A 16,267-nucleotide genomic window follows, 5' to 3' on the forward strand; every position below is an offset into this window, starting at 1 on the left:
GGTGTTGTTGTTAAAAAAGTGATTGGGAATCATTTTGAATCGAAGATCGATTTTGAATCGAAGATCGATTTTGAGTCGAATCGTTACCCCAAGGATCGATATCGAGTCGTGGGATACCAAAAGATCAGTCAGACAGACAGAGAGACAGACAGACAGACAGACAGACAGACAGACAGACAGACAGACAGACAGACAGACAGACAGACAGACAGACAGACAGACAGACAGACAGACAGACAGGTATACCTGGTAGTTTTGGACTACTTTACGTAGTCTATGTCCCAGCATGCTAGAGGACATGTCTTCGCTCCAGACTTCTCCCAGGGTGCCGTGCGGTCCGAAGAACTTGGCCTCGACCACGTCCCCGCTCATCAGCTCGCCGTCGCCATGACGACGGCCTGTCAACAGACGTTCAACCTTATCTTCAGGTAACTAGTCCTCACTAATGTTCATTATAAGATGACACCATGTCTGCCTACTCACTCTGTGTCTCATTGGTGGACTGTGTGGACAGTTCAGAAACCTGACTACCAGTGACATCATCGATGGGGAATCCAAGCTAACAGAAAATGCAGGCATTCTATTCCTGGAAAGTTAGCATGCTATAATGGAAGCCATTGTTCTTGCGTTAATACAACTTGCCTAATGATGATGTCACTGGTAGGCGGGTTCCTGCATGTCCACAGCCCTCCTCTGAGACACAGACAGATTAGATTTTCTTTTACCATTTTATCATGAGCATTAGTGAGCTATAATATGCTATAATGAATCTCTCAAGAACAGATTCTGCTCTGTGCTTAAATCTGCCGGTAGCCGTGTTGACAACCCGTGCACATTGGCTACAAGTGGGCGTGCCATCAGATCAGGAAGCAGGCCGCGCTTTACCCAATCAAATGTAGTGGCCGGGATTTACGTGTGTGCCGTTCGTTCGGCACTGGAAACAAACCGAAACTCATTTAACAATAGCGTCCTTGAAGCCGCCAAAAAAAACGGAAAGTTAGTAACATTTTAAATTGCTCTTTCATCATAGAAACAAGTGGGCTTATAAACAAAACGATCCATGTTCTCTGGGAGAAGTGGCGTTAGTGTTCCGTGTAGAAATATTGTTAGCGGGAATGAAAACATAGTCGCACCACCGGAAGTGAAAGGCTGAAGGCCCGCCCAGAGCCAAATGATTAAGTAAAGAACAGCAGAGGGCGCTGTTTTTCCTTTTTATTTGGCGATGGGTTCCCAGATTGTGCTATAATAGAAGCCATTGTTCTCGTGTTAATACAAATCTAAATGTAAAAAAAGGAGGGGGGGGGGGGAACCTGCCTAAAGAAGTACTGGGAGCCAACCCAGGGCACAGCCAGGAAAGGAAGAGGTGTACCACCTACGTAGACACACTGCGGTGTGACAGCGGAGCCAGTCGGAGGCACACCACCTACAGTACGTAGACACACTGCGGTGTGACAGCGGAGCCAGAAGGAGGCACACCACCTACGTAATTACAGATTACTAATTAACAGATGACTTTGCCTACCACCAAACAGGGTCTCCAGCGCACGGGTGAAGGGGCGCGGCAGCAGCCATCCCAGGAAGCCTTTGGAGGGGGCGGTGTCGCGCGGCCGGTGAGGCGGCTCCTTGGCTTCCTGGTGGGTGTGGTTTGGAGAGGAGAGCACCGGGATCGGCCGGTGAGGGTTGCCAGGGACGACGCCCGGAAGCTTCTGCGGGTCCATGAGCATGGGCTTGGCCCCGCCTCTCAGGACCTGGCGGAAAGGTGAAAGTTCAGCCTGACTGACAGACAGAAAGACAAATAGTCACAGACAGACGGAGACAGACAGACAGACAGACAGACAGACAGACAGACCTTGATAACGGAGTGCGCGCGGGGCTGTGCGCGCGTGCGCGCCCGCACGCCGAAGATGGCGTCGGTGACGGGCACGCTGTTCTCGGCGCAGAAGGCGTACAGCATGGCCATGGAGATGCAGAAGAAGGCCATGCACAGGGCGCCGCGGCGCGCCCGACGCCTCAACCTCCACAGCACACTGACCCTGTCCGGTACCTGGAGAGAGGAGAGAGGAGAGTTCTATTTGTGCAGCCTAATGAAACCCAGACAATTAACATCATATCTGACCTTAGTGAGGAGAGGAGAGGAGAGGAGAGGAGAGGAGAGGAGAGGAGAGGAGAGGTAAAGGTTCTAGACTCCCTACCCAAAACTCAAAACTAAACTAAAATAATTCCTGTCCTTAAAATACAAGTGAACATAGTTTAACTCCTTGAACATCTTGATATTAGATTCCTCTGACCCCCTACCCCCCCCGCCACCCCCAACCCCACACACACACCCACCCACCCACCGCCCCACCCACACACACACCCACACACACACACACACACACACACACACACACACACACACACACACACACACACACACACACACACACACACACACACACACACACACACACACACACACACCCTCGTTTACTGTTAACACAAGTGTTAACAAAGTATTTTATCAATCAATGCATCATTTAAATGTTTTAGCATATACATGCTTATTGTCAACACCTGTCCACAGGAGGCTAAAAACAATAGCAATAGAATAAGGCGTACAAATAAAACATGATAGAACAACAAACCAGCCATAAAATCTATTCATGTGGTCACTATTGTTTAGATTTGTTGCTATCATTTTAGTCCAGTTTAACAGATTGCAAAAAATGTAGGACATCTTGAAAGCTAAAAGGTTGTGTTTTCTTAAAAACGTCTCATTTGTTTCTGGTCCATCCATGATACAAAGAAAGTGGAGCATATCACTGCAGTTCTTAGATCATTATGGCTCCCATGTGTGTCAAAGAACTGATTTCAAAATGCTACAGTTGGTCTATTTATGGAGCAACCTGTGCCCTATAGCAGTGGCTCCGGGGACCCCCAGGGGTCCCTGAGGGGGTTCCAGGGGGTCCCCAGCCAAATTGATAATTAGGAACCAAATGGGCCCTTACGTGTCTGTAACTCTGAGAGTGTACACATGGAACCAAATGGACCCTTATGCGTCTGTAACTCTGAGAGTGTACAAAGGGAACCAAATGGACCCTTATGTGTCTGTAACTCTGAGAGTGTACAAATGGAACCAAAGCACCCGGCCGCTCATACGATGTAATGAGGAGTGCGCCCTCGATTCTAATTACAGCGACTGGAGGTCGGGTTTGGAGGACAGCTGCTTGGAGAATTGCTCTTGTGTAGACACAACAGAAACCAGTGGTGTACTCTAAGTACATTTACTCAAGTGCTGTACTTAAGTACACTTTTGAGGATTTGTTTTACTTTATTGGAGTGTTTCCAATTTTCTGTACTTTTACTTCTACTCCGCTACGTCTCAGAGGCAAACATTGTACTTTTACTCCACTACAATTATTTGACAGCTTTAGTTACAAGTTACTTTGCAGATCGAAAAACATACATTAACCACTTCAGCCCTATATATGTATATACATATATATATATATATATATATATATATATATATATATATATATATCGGCCATTTAAAAATAGCCGATCTACAAGCACACAATGCGTCGCATGAGCTTGTAGATCTGCTATTTTCTATACCTTTTTAACGTGCAATGGGACATTCTGCACAAGTACTTTTACTTTAGGTACTTTCAGTTCATTTTTATTTCAATACTTTTTTTTTTTACTCAAGTACATTTTGATTACCAGACTTTTACTTGTAAACAGAGTATTTCTACACTGCAGTATTGATACTTTTAGTAAAACATTCGACTACTTTTCCCACCGCTGACAGAAACCAAGAAGTATACTGTAGCCTATTACAAGAGCGAGGGATCAGTAAACATCTTAAGCCTTCTTCCTCCACACTGGGAGGAAAACAGCATCTGACCGAGTTTGATGGGATGCAATTTGATTCCAGAGTGATGTGACCACTTTTCCATTGCATCTTATGAGATGTGATTACCAGCTTGATTGTGTGTGCACTGAAAGCAGATTGGTGGTTCATAAAGCATTGAATGGTTTAAAATACTATAGTTGGTTTATAAAGCACTGAATGGTTTACAATACTACTGTTGGTTGGTCTAGCATTGAATGGTTTATACTTTATAGGATTCTAAAAATAGGCATTCTGCATAATAAGTAATGTTGCTACTTTAAAGTATATTTTGATGGCAATACATTTGTGTACTTTTTACTCTAGTACATATTTTGAATACAAGACTTTTACCTGTAGCTACTTGTAACGAAGTATTTACATGGTGGAATTGACACTTTTACTTAAAGGAGCACTTCTCACATTTTCTACCTGTCTTCATATGACAGGTCCTCACTAATGCTCATTATAAAATGGCATCATTTCGTTCTACTCACTCTGTGTCTCATTGGAGGGCTGTGGACAGTTCAGAAGACCTGCCTACCAGTGACATCAGCAATAGGAGCACGATGGCTTCTATTTCAGCATGCTAACTTTCCAGCAATAGAAAGCCTGCAGTTTCTATTAGCTTGGATTCCCTATCGATGATGTCACTGGTAGGTAGGTCAAATTAAAATGAAATTAAAATCTGGGTCCTTCTTCCTCCACTGCTTGAGGTCATGATGTTGCGATGCTGTAATGACGATGCATTGTGACAAGTGTGACAGAACAATTTCATGCTTGTGAACTAGTTGTGCAGTTTGACACGACAAGTCCCTTCTAATCTTTCCACTCAAACAGAGAGCGTCTCCTTCCCAAACCCCAATGGTTCTAATCAGCCCCCCGCCCACAGGAGTGGCCCAATTCACTCACAACTTGCTACAAAAATCGCTCATGAAAAACTATATAATCTCCTACATTCCATTTTCCACCTTCACATCTGTCTCCTTCTCTAATAATCAAAAAGTGCTATATATTTCATCTCGCACTTTACTTCCGGATGGTTCGTTTTGCACCTTTCTTTGCCACATCGGTCACGGGAAAGAAATAAGCGCTGCCGTGGTCTATGGAAACGAGCCCAAAAGTGCACCCAAATAAGCCCAAAATCGCTTATACAAACAGTCAGACCTGGCAACGCAGCCTACGCCAATCATGCGTGAGAGATCTACAAGCTATGGGCCAGAGACGCCACCGTATCTTAGCAACAACTACAGCGCTCACTCTCATTGGTCGTGTCACGCTAAGAGCAGTCTCCAGACAATGGCATCGCAGACAGCTTGCTGTTACTGCTGTAGCCATCACAGTTAGTCCCAGCGACGACGGACAGGGCGCTGTGATAGCTGCCATGTCGCTAACGCTAACGTGGTTGTCATGCCTGCAGCGGCTGTGCAATCACTTTGTCAACAATGCACGTTCGTGTGGTGAATGTCAATATTGCTGCTCAGTTAGTCCATTGTAGATGGTGTATGTTTGTGTGTGTCTTCTGGAGAACTATGTAGCTCCACAGCAACTACAGTAACTAACGTAATGGCAGGACCGCCCCGTGCAACGCATGTTAGGCTGCATTATGGTCATGTAGTAATTTCAGATAATTTCGCTCCGATTACAGCAGTGCTTATCAACCCTTTCACGCCCCCCCCTGTGGACTCCGTTCCACAAGTACATATTGTGAAAATAGCCGATCTACAAGCTCAAAACGCCTCACGTTGAGAGGCTTTGTAAGCTTGTAGATCGGCTATTTTCTACATGACTGCCTCTTTCTTACATTCTTTGCCAATGTGGCCCATGTTTTCATAGTATAGTTTGTTGACTACTTTTGTTGCAGAAATGCTCATTTCCTTTACTTTCCTTTTTTTATTGTCTCCGCCAGGCCGAAAGGCATGGCGCAAGACTATGTTTCACCCCCTGTCCGTCCGTCTGTGATAGCTAATCTCTCACATCGTTGACTTGATCGCAGCAAAATAACAGCCCGATGAGTCAGTGAGAGCTGGATAAACGAGGTAAAATGTGTCAAAAGGAGTCTGTACGGCTGTCGATAAATGAACACATGACTTCGGTGGGAGAGGAGATATTGTGTCTTTTGGACAAACAGCAGCGTCGTGCTGATGTTTGTTGTGTGAAGCAGCTTAATGTCAGAGTGTTTGTGTTGGAGCGCCTCAGTGCGGCTGCAGAGTTCATGTGCAACCTCTTCCAGAGAGAGACAGAGACACTAGAAACTCTGCTGGGGAAGAAAAAACACTGCTGAGCATTGACTTTCATATGGACATTGATCTACACACTGCAGGTATATCTGCTACACACACAACATCAAACTACACACTGCAGGTATGATGCAGCGTTTGCATTACAGCCAGCATGCCAGCGTAGTTCCCATATGGTTTCAAGGTGGGCTAAACCATATGGACCCCATGTCAGCAATGTCAGCGGCATCCACTTCAGTCCCAACTGCGATGCCCATGCAGGCTATAAGTAGCTTCTACCTGGCCCTTAGGTGGGCCCCAACTACCCATGTTTATGTGGGACCAAGGCGGGTCCTACCTGGGTTTGCCCATGCAGGCTTTAACTGGGTTCTACCTGGGCCCTAGGTGTACCCTAACCAACCACAGTGCAGTGCCCATCGCTCCAATTGTTGTGACGTCAGGGCTCTCAATACTGCACATTGGTGGAGGAGGAGGGGCCGCAGGGCGACCGCACACATCGCTGAACCAATGGTAGCCCACGGATGTTTCCTCTGGGGATTTACAATCTGCCCCTCTATGCCACATATCATCCGCACTACAGGGTCTTCACTGACCGAGCCACGGCCCCACTGACCCTCATGACGCTACGCCACTTATATGAGTTGCCAAGTGGCCGCGGGCGCTACGTGGGCGTGGCCGCGGGCTAGACGCGAGCCCCCGCGTAGAGGGGGCGAGCTTCTAGTGAAAACAATTAGTATGTAATCTGGCCTCCTTGAAGAGAGGAGAGGAGAGGGGAGGGGAGGGGAGGGCAGGGGAGGGGAGGAGAGGAGAGGAGAGGGGAGGGGAGGGGAGGGGAGGGGAGGAGAGGAGAGGGGAGGGGAGGGGAGGAGAGGAGAGGAGAGGAGAGGAGAGGAGAGGAGAGGAGAGGAGAGGGGAGGGGAGGGGAGGGGAGGGTAGGAGAGGAGAGGAGTAGAGGTGTAGTGACAGGATTTGTGTCCTGTTTTACCTTGTATCCCATGTCTCCTCTGTGTCTCTTTTGTTGCTTAGTTACTGTGTTCCTTCTGCATAGCTCCTCCCCTCCTGAGATAGATAGATAGATAGATAGATAGATAGATAGATAGATAGATAGATAGATAGATAGATAGATAGATAGTACATCATATCATTTTGATAGATATCAAAAATAGAGATACTATTACGTACACATGCACCTGTATACTCGCTTCAATTGTATTTGTTTCCCTAATACAAACATTTAACAATTAAAGAATAATAATGTTATTTATATAGCATGGGGAGTGGAGATCCTGGGAATCCAGGAACACAGAAGAGTGCACACTGATGACCGGATCGTGTACCGCAGAGTGGAGAGATGCACGTTCATCACTGCATCTGGGTGGCGAATCGAGGCCCAGGCTGCAACAGGGGGCGCAGAACATCATAGAACATCTCCACCCACTCAGATGGTGCCACGTTGATGGTGCCACCAACGTGGCACCATATGAGGAGGTTGAGAAGTTCTATTAGGACCTTGCAACAGCGGTCCGAGACGTCCTAGCGCACAACTTCCATGCAATCCTGGTTGACTTCAACGCAAGGCTCGGACCAGAGGACGCCCCCTACCCATACTACGACTCCACCAACCGCAATGGCACATACCTCACTGCCCTTCTCATGGAACACGAGCTACTGGCAGCAAACACCATGTTCCGGAAATGAACAGGCAAGAGGTGGACGTTCCAAGATCGAGCCACAGGTATGCTACGTCAGTAGGACTACATACTTGTGAGGAAAAAGTGGAGGAACTCCATCCTGAACGCTGAACCATACAGCATGTTCAGCTCTGTGGGCTCTGATCACCGCTTGGTCTTGGCGGTTCCAAAGAAGGTCGAAGTTATAAATAACTTCGACCTTCTTTGGAACCGCCACGAATCGTTTAAATGGGACGGAATTCATTTAAACGACATGGGCGCGAGCTTGTTAAAAGAGCATTTTCGCGTTACCGTCCATAATGCCCAGCTGCCGTTATCTCTTCATTATTGACTATTTACTATACCACCGGATGTACTCCCCACCTCTTCTTCTGTCACTCTACATAAAATCCAAACAGCCACTAGCGCCACCTATTGCCTGGCAGACCATGACAGTATAAAATCCATTTCATCTCATGATAGTGTATATACCATTCCTGTTCATATCACAGTTTCCAGATTTTACCCCCCTCCCCCTCATACTCTCACCCCATCAGTACTGTAAATTTCACTCTACTGCGCCCCCTAAATAAATACATCACCCCATCTATAATCAAATGCGAGCTCCTCAATATTCAAGCCCTTACTGAAAAATCCACTCTCATTTTCGATCACATTGTAGAAAATAAACTGGACCTTATGTGTCTTACAGAGACCTGGCAGCAGCCGGGTGTCTGCAAGGCATTAAATGAATCATGTCCCCCTGGCTACAAATACCTTGAGAAAGCCCGAAACACCAGCCGTGGAGGTAGTTTAGCAATCTTCCACCGTCTTGACCTGAATCTGTCCCCCCTCCCCCTACCAATATACACTACCTTTGAATCCCTGGCTTTTACCTGTAAACCATTACATTACATTACATTACATTACATTACATTACATTACAGTCATTTAGCAGACCACCATCCCCCATGACACTATTACTGATCTACCGGCCACCACCCAAACCCACATTAGCGTTTTTTCAAGAGCTACAGGACCTTCTCACAACCCTCTGCGCAACTACTGCCAACCTTGTCATTTTAGGCGACATTCACATCAATAAACCCTCCTGCCCCTCTGCTTTGGACCTCCAACAATTGTTGGACTGCCTCGACCTCCACCAACATGTTCACGTCCCCACTCACACCAAAGGAAATACTCTGGACCTTGTCATCACTCACTCTGCCCCTATCAGCAACCTCACCGTGTATGACCTTGGCATCTCAGACCACAGTGTCATCGCAATGGAGCTTCAATTCCTACCCCATCCCATCAAACCCAAACGTCAAATACATTTCAGGAACATTAAGAAACATAAACCCAGACTCCATAACACAGGACCTCCACCATCTCTCCACCGCAAAATTCCAAACCGCCAATACAGCTGTGGACTACTACAATAACTCCCTGACCACTCTCCTGGATCTCCATGCCCCAACCAAAACACGAACAGTCACTTTTTCACTCTCAGCCCCATGGTTCACCTCCGAGCTGCGTAAAATGAAGTCAGCAGGACGCGTTCTTGAGCGGCGTCTAAAAGCCACCGGTCTCACAGTACACAAACAGATCTACAAACAACACCAGAAGCTCTATTCTAAAGCCCTCAAACTCGCCCGTTCTAAATATTACTCTGACATCATTAATAACACCCCTGGAAACTCTAAGCAGCTTTTCTCCACTGTAAACCAGTTCCTCAAACCACAATGTCCCATTAACACAGAATGCACTGAGGAGAAATGCAATAACTTCTTAACCTTCTTCAATACTAAAGTCAACACCATCCGCTCCAAACTCTCCAGCTCCATCACACTACCAGCCCCCCCCCCCCCCCGCCCCCGATCCGGTGATCTCTCGGCCTCTCTGCTGTTTCGCCACCACCACGCAGCGAGAGGTTGAGGGGATCATCAATAAGATGAAATCCTCCACCTGCGCCCTGGACCCTTTCCCCACAACCTTAATAAAACTCTACACCTGCACATTAAGTCCTCTCATAGCCCAAATCATAAATCTCTCACTCCAGTCTGGCCTTGTTCCCTCTGCACTCAAGACTGCCATCATCACACCCCTGCTCAAAAAACCCACATTAGACCCGGACAATCTTGCAAACTATAGGCCCATCTCAAATCTCCCCTTCATCTCCAGGGTTTTAGAAAAAGTGGTAGCAGCCCAACTCCAGGATCATCTCCACATCAACAGCATAGCAGAGAAATTCCAGTCCGGCTTCCGCGCAGCCCACAGCACGGAGACAGCCCTCATCCGTGTCACAAATGACCTGCTGATGGCAGCTGATGTCGGCTCCCCCTCTCTCCTCCTTGACCTAACTGCAGCATTTGATACAGTTCACCATGACACCCTCCTCACCCGCCTTCACCAAATTGGTCTTTCAGTTTCCGCTTTAAATTGGTTCCATTCCTACCTCTCCGAAAGGTCCGAGTACGTTTCCTTGGGAAGGGAAAAATCCCGGACACACACTGTCACCTGCGGTGTCCCCCAAGGATCCGTACTCGGCCCCACTCTGTTCACTCTTTATATGCTCCCCCTCGGTCACATAATCACCAAGCACGGCATCTCCTTTCATTGTTATGCTGACGACACCCAGCTATATCTAAAAATCAACACACCCCCCCCGCAGACCAGCCACCACCCAAAACCCAACCACCGTCACCTCCTTCCCCACCCCTGCAGATCAGCCAGCAGTATGTCCATCATCCACCCTGACGGCCTGCCTGGAGGAGATCAAGGCGTGGATGAACCTCAACTTTCTTCAGCTAAACAGTTCAAAAACAGAAGCTATGTTAATTGGCACCCCCCACCAGATCCAATCCTGCCCCATAACCAGCATCTCTTTCTCCGGTCACAATCAAACCCTATCATCCTCAGTCACCAACCTAGGTGTTAAAATGGACCCACAACTACATTTTCAGGCACACATCCAAAATCTCTGTAAGACATCGTTTTTTCATCTCAGGAACATTTCCAAACTCCGCTCCACACTCGCTCTCCCAGACGCTGAAAAACTCGTCCACGCCTTCATCTCCTCCAGGCTGGACTACTGCAATGCCCTATTCTTTGGAATCCCCAGTAAGAGCCTCCAAAGGCTTCAATATATTCAAAATTGCGCCGCCAGGATCCTGATGTGAATACGCAAATACGACCATATTACTCCCATCCTCCGTTCACTCCACTGGCTCCCCATCACCTTCAGGTCTGAATACAAGATCTCCCTCATCACTCACCAATGCCTCTATGGAAATGCCCCCTCCTACCTCAAAGAACTCCTAAATCGGAAACCAGTCTCTCGAAACCTCCGCTCATCCAACACCAACCTTCTGCTCACCCCCGACACCAACTTGCGCACAATGGGCGACCGGGCTTTCAGCTACTCAGCCCCAAGTCTGTGGAACGCCCTCCCTGTACACCTGAGAGCGCCCCAGTCCACAGACAGTTTTAAAAACGGACTCAAAACGTACATTTTTAACAAAGCGTTTTTTTAATCTTACTGTGATCTTTGTACTTTTGACAGTGCCCTAATTGTAGTTTGTTTTAGACCCATTTTTAGTCTAGAAATGTCTCCTGTACTTGTTTTTTCATTATTATTATTATTTATTTGTATTATTATTATGTACTTGTTTTTTTCATTACTCTCCGCCAGGAGAGTATTGTTATCACTGCGTTTTCACTTTCTAAACATGACACACCGATTGGTCAAGCCTCACGTGACACGTGAAATACTGTGATCTGATTGGCTAGTGACGCCACCGGGCCTATATATACATGGCATCACTCTCCGCCACTGTCAGAGTGAGGTAAGACGGGAACCATGAAATGGCTGCATGACTGATACATAATTGGCAGATAGGACAGATAGGACATTTATATAGACAGGAGAGATATGACATAGGACACTTATACAGACAGGAGGGATAGGACACTCACACAGACAGAACGGAAGAGGACACTTACCCAGACAGGTTGGATAGGACACTTACATATACAAGAGGGATAGCGACCTATAAATACATGTGTCACTGTGATAAGCCAGATTCCAATACCGAAAATCCGGCCACTAGCTCACTCCCAGACCTTCGAACCGGAAGTAGTCAAGTAGTCGCGGTCCAATTGTTCCTATCTGTCTTATTGGACAGATAGGACAGATAGGACACTTATATAGACAGGAGGGATATGACACTTACATAGACAGGACGGATAGGACAGGAGGGATAGGACACTTACACAGAATGAACGGAAGAGGACACTTACCCAGACAGGATGGATAGGACACTTACATATACAAGAGGGATAGCGACCTTCGCGACCTTCGAACCAACACAAGTCTTCTGGCGGAGAGTTGTGCTCCGAGGAGCACTTTTTCTAGTTATTATTATTATCACTTTCTCTTTGATTGTTTTTTTTTCTTTCTCCGCTATGCCTTGATTTTAAATCTGTAGCACTTTGAGATTTGAAAAAATGTAAAGTGCTTTATAAATAAAATGCATTATTATTACTCTCCGCAGGAGAGTATTGTTTTCACTTTCTAAATATGACACACCGATTGGTCAAGCCTCACGTGACACGTGACAATACGGTGAAATACTGTATAAATACATGGCGTCACTTTGACGGTGTCCGTGCCACCGTCAAAGTGAGGTAAGACAGGAACCATCACGTAATGGCTGCATGGCTGATACATAATTGGCAGATAGGACAGATAGGACACTTATATAGACAGGAGGGATATGACACTTACACAGACGGATAGGACACTTACAGTACACAGACAGGACGGATAGGACACTTATACAGACAGGAGGGATAGGACACTTACACAGACAGGAGGGATAGGACACTTACATAGACAGGACGGATAGGACACTTATACAGACAAGACGGATAGGACACTTATACAGACGGATAGGACACTTATACAGACAGGACGGATCGGACACTTATACAGACAGGATGGATAGGACAGTTAGAACATAAGAATTAGAACATTCCCAACATTCCCAACACAAGTCTGGTAAGAGTGAGGTAAGACAGGAACAATCACGAAATGGTTGAGAAATGGCGGATACTGTAACAATTGGATAGGACACTTACACAGACAGGACGGATAGGACACGTACACAGACAGGACGGATAGGACACTTACATAGACAGGACGGATAGGACACTTACTGTATACAGACAGGAGGGATAGGACACTTATACAGACAGGACGGATAGGACACTTATACAGATAGAACATTCCCAACATTCCCAACAGCGGAGAGTTGTGCTCCGAGGAGCACTTTTTCTAGTTATTATTATTATTATTATGAGGGTGAGGGTGCGGCCTCAGGGTCCCCAAGCCCTAGAATCCGGCACGACTGGAAGGCCTTCACAACCGACCCTGGCCTTCAAAGGTATACGGAGGAGGTTAGGAAGTGCTTTCGGCAGCTGGATAAGGGAGTGGGGCTCAGCAGCGAATACAGGAGATTCGTTGTTGCGAATGAGGAGGCGACCAGGCTGTGTGCCTGTGCTGGACAGAGCCAGAACCTCCCTGCGGTCCAGACATCCAGAGGTCGTAGCGGCACGTGGTAGGGTGGAGTAAGCACGCCTCAACTTTGTGCGTGAACCAACAGTGGAGAGACGTGGGGTACTGAACGAAGCCAAACTGTTTCTCTTCAGTACCTACGACACCATCAAAGGGGAGGAACAAATGGAGATTGTGCGTAGAGCATTGGTTCTCAAAGTGGGGTCCAGGGACCCCCTGGGGTCCTTGAGGGAGTTCCAGGGGGTCCCCAGCTAAATGATGGATAGTTAGGGACCAAATGACCTTAGGGGTCTGTTTCTGAGAGTGTACCAACGAGTCCATTTGGTGCCATTTGTACACTCTCTGAGTTACATTAACATTGATTCTACAATATTAATTGGGGGCCAAGAGATAGACATGCCATTAAATGGCGGTCCGTAGCCTAATACATGTCAAACTGGGGGGTCCTTGCAATTAAAATGGTTGAGAATCACTGCTAGAACTGCTATATGCCCCTGGCATATATTTTCAAATGGGGGTCCTCGGGCTAATAAGTGTCAATTTGGGGGTCCGTGACATGAAAAGGTTTGAGAGCCACTGGTGTAAAGTGCAGGCAGCGCAGAGTGAAAAGCAGTATGGGAAGGCCTGGAGGGTCATCAATGAGATGACTGGGAAGAGGACAAAGGAGGGACAGGTCGAGGGACACAGCCCTGAGGAGAGGGTGACGACCTGGTTCAACCACTTCCAAAGGCTGCTGGGCACAACAGCGGACGGAGCTGAGGAAAATAAACCAGCATTCCTCCAGAACCTGCATATCGACGACGGTCCCTTGCCAGGTCGAAATCCACGGTGAGGGAGGGCAAAAGTGCTGGGCCGGCTGGCATACCCCCAGAGGTCTTAACCCATTGAGACCTGAAGCCGATTCAACATGTCTCCTAAATCTCAACAGTTTTCTGAAAAACGTATGTTTCTATATCAGTGGTGCTCAATCTTTTTCATTTCAAGGACCCCCAAAATTATATGTATTTGGCCGCGGACCCCCATCAAAATATTTTGTTCCAGGGACCCCCAGAAGCAAAGATTTTAGTTAAAAATATTCGCTTTAGAAATATATATATTCAAAGATTTTCACACATTTTCACGATTTTTCAAAAATAGCAGATCTACAAGCTCATAGCGCGGCACTCGGTGCCGCGCTATGAGCTTGTATATCTGCTATTTTTTAATAGCCCAAAGTGTGTTTAGCTCAAATCTAAAAATGACACAGTTCCAGGTATTAATGGGTGAAAGAACTGTGATCTTGATGACCTCATCCTAGACCTCTGCAACATTGCTCTACCTCACAACAAACAGCCTGTAATATGGTCTCTCTCCAACATCATCCCGGTGCCTAAAGCCGGAGACCTCTCAAAGCCGGACAACTAACGAGGCGTCAGCCTGACATGTATCACCACAAAGGTTTACAACCGGATGATACTGAAGAGGATACGACACGCCATCGACCCTCACCTGAGCGAGAACCAGAATGGCTTTCGAGAGGGGAGAACCACAGCAGCCCAGATCTTGGCACTAAGGAGAATGATCGAGGAGGTGAAAAAGGATAACCTGACTGCTGTACTGTGCTTTATTCATTCGAATTCAAAAAGGCATTTGACTCGATCCACAGAAGGACGATGGTGAAGATCCTTGACGCCTACGGTGTCCCTCCCAACCTACTCCGGGCAATAGAGACCATGTACGCAGGAACAAGGGCCAAGGGTGGCAACAGCGAGGAGTTTTGACATCCTGGCTGGGGTAATGCAGGGGGACACCCTTAGCCCTCTTCCTCTTCATCATAGTCCTGGATTAAGCCTGGCATGACCAGTGTATGGAACGCCAACCTCCCCGTAAAATCGAACTCATCTTCTTCTATGCAACGGTAGAGTCTGTTCTCCTCTATGGCCATGAATGCTGGACCCTGAAGCCAACCCTGCAGAAGTCTCTTGACAGATATATAGTGTTATTATTGCCTTGACCCTCAACCCCCCCCCCCCCCCCCCCCCCATTGTTTGTACATAGTGATTTTTTTTTGTTTTCTTGTTTGTACATATAGTGATTTTTTTTCCTGTATTATCTTTGTGATGATATTTGAACTGTTGGTGCCACTATATATGACTATGAATTGAATACCAAGGACCTCAATGGAAACAAGACCGCAAGGACTTTTTTGAACAGACCTTTTAGACAAAGTCTTTTAAATGTAACTGTGCTGTTTATTTTTGCCTGATAAAATATTCAATCAATGAAAAAACGGATGCTACACCAGAATGTTGCGAGCAGTAGGCTACTTAACATCAGCAAGAGTGCACATGTAACCAACCAAGGATCCTGTACGAGGGAATACCAAGGGTGAGCGAGACAATTGACTAAGCAGGACACTGCCAAAGGCATCAAGAGCTGCCAGCCAGCTACTTAAGGTTACTGTGGGAACCAACAACACACAGGCATCGATCACGAGGACGTCCCACATTAACACACGTGGATGTACTCGAGGATGATGCAGGAGCACAACGTGCCAACGAACTGGACAGATGTATGGGGAACCGGGAATGACCGGAAGCGACGATCGAGGGCTCGTCTGAGGACGACCATAGAGACCTATCGACTCTGTGTCTCTGCATTCAATCTAACTCTCTGCATTCTCTCTCTGTATGCGATTGTTTACCTTGTTTATTACGAGACACTCTGGATAAATTGGAATGCAGGGGTCTTCAACAGGGGGTCCTGGACCCCTAGGGGGTCCTCAGAGTTACTACAGGGGGTCGCCCAAATCTTTGTGCAATATGATTATTTTTTTTACATTAACCACTTGAACCCTTGTATCCCTTTTCTGAGGAGGACTGTAGATCGGCTATTTTTGGGAAAGAATTATAGGTGTGTAGAG

At 46.9% G+C, this 16,267-nt stretch overlaps 1 protein-coding gene across 1 annotated transcript in view; it reads right to left on the reverse strand.

Annotated features, from left to right (window-relative positions):
* st6gal1 (ST6 beta-galactosamide alpha-2,6-sialyltranferase 1) overlaps positions 1 to 16,267 on the reverse strand; it is a gene marked incomplete at its 3' end in the record, with an annotated part of 30,339 nt that overhangs the window by 13,377 nt on the left and 695 nt on the right. The window contains exons 2-5 of the mRNA XM_084073582.1: positions 7,103 to 7,176; positions 1,850 to 2,044; positions 1,523 to 1,748; positions 247 to 398 (exon numbers count right to left, since the gene is read on the reverse strand). Of these exons, the coding sequence (XP_083929708.1) occupies positions 247 to 398; positions 1,523 to 1,748; positions 1,850 to 2,044; positions 7,103 to 7,176 (647 nt within the window). The remainder of the gene's footprint in view (positions 1 to 246; positions 399 to 1,522; positions 1,749 to 1,849; positions 2,045 to 7,102; positions 7,177 to 16,267) is intronic.

This window comes from Gymnoscopelus microlampas (assembly GCF_963454915.1).
Source record: "Gymnoscopelus microlampas genome assembly, chromosome: 12".
NCBI lineage: Eukaryota > Metazoa > Chordata > Actinopteri > Myctophiformes > Myctophidae > Gymnoscopelus > Gymnoscopelus microlampas.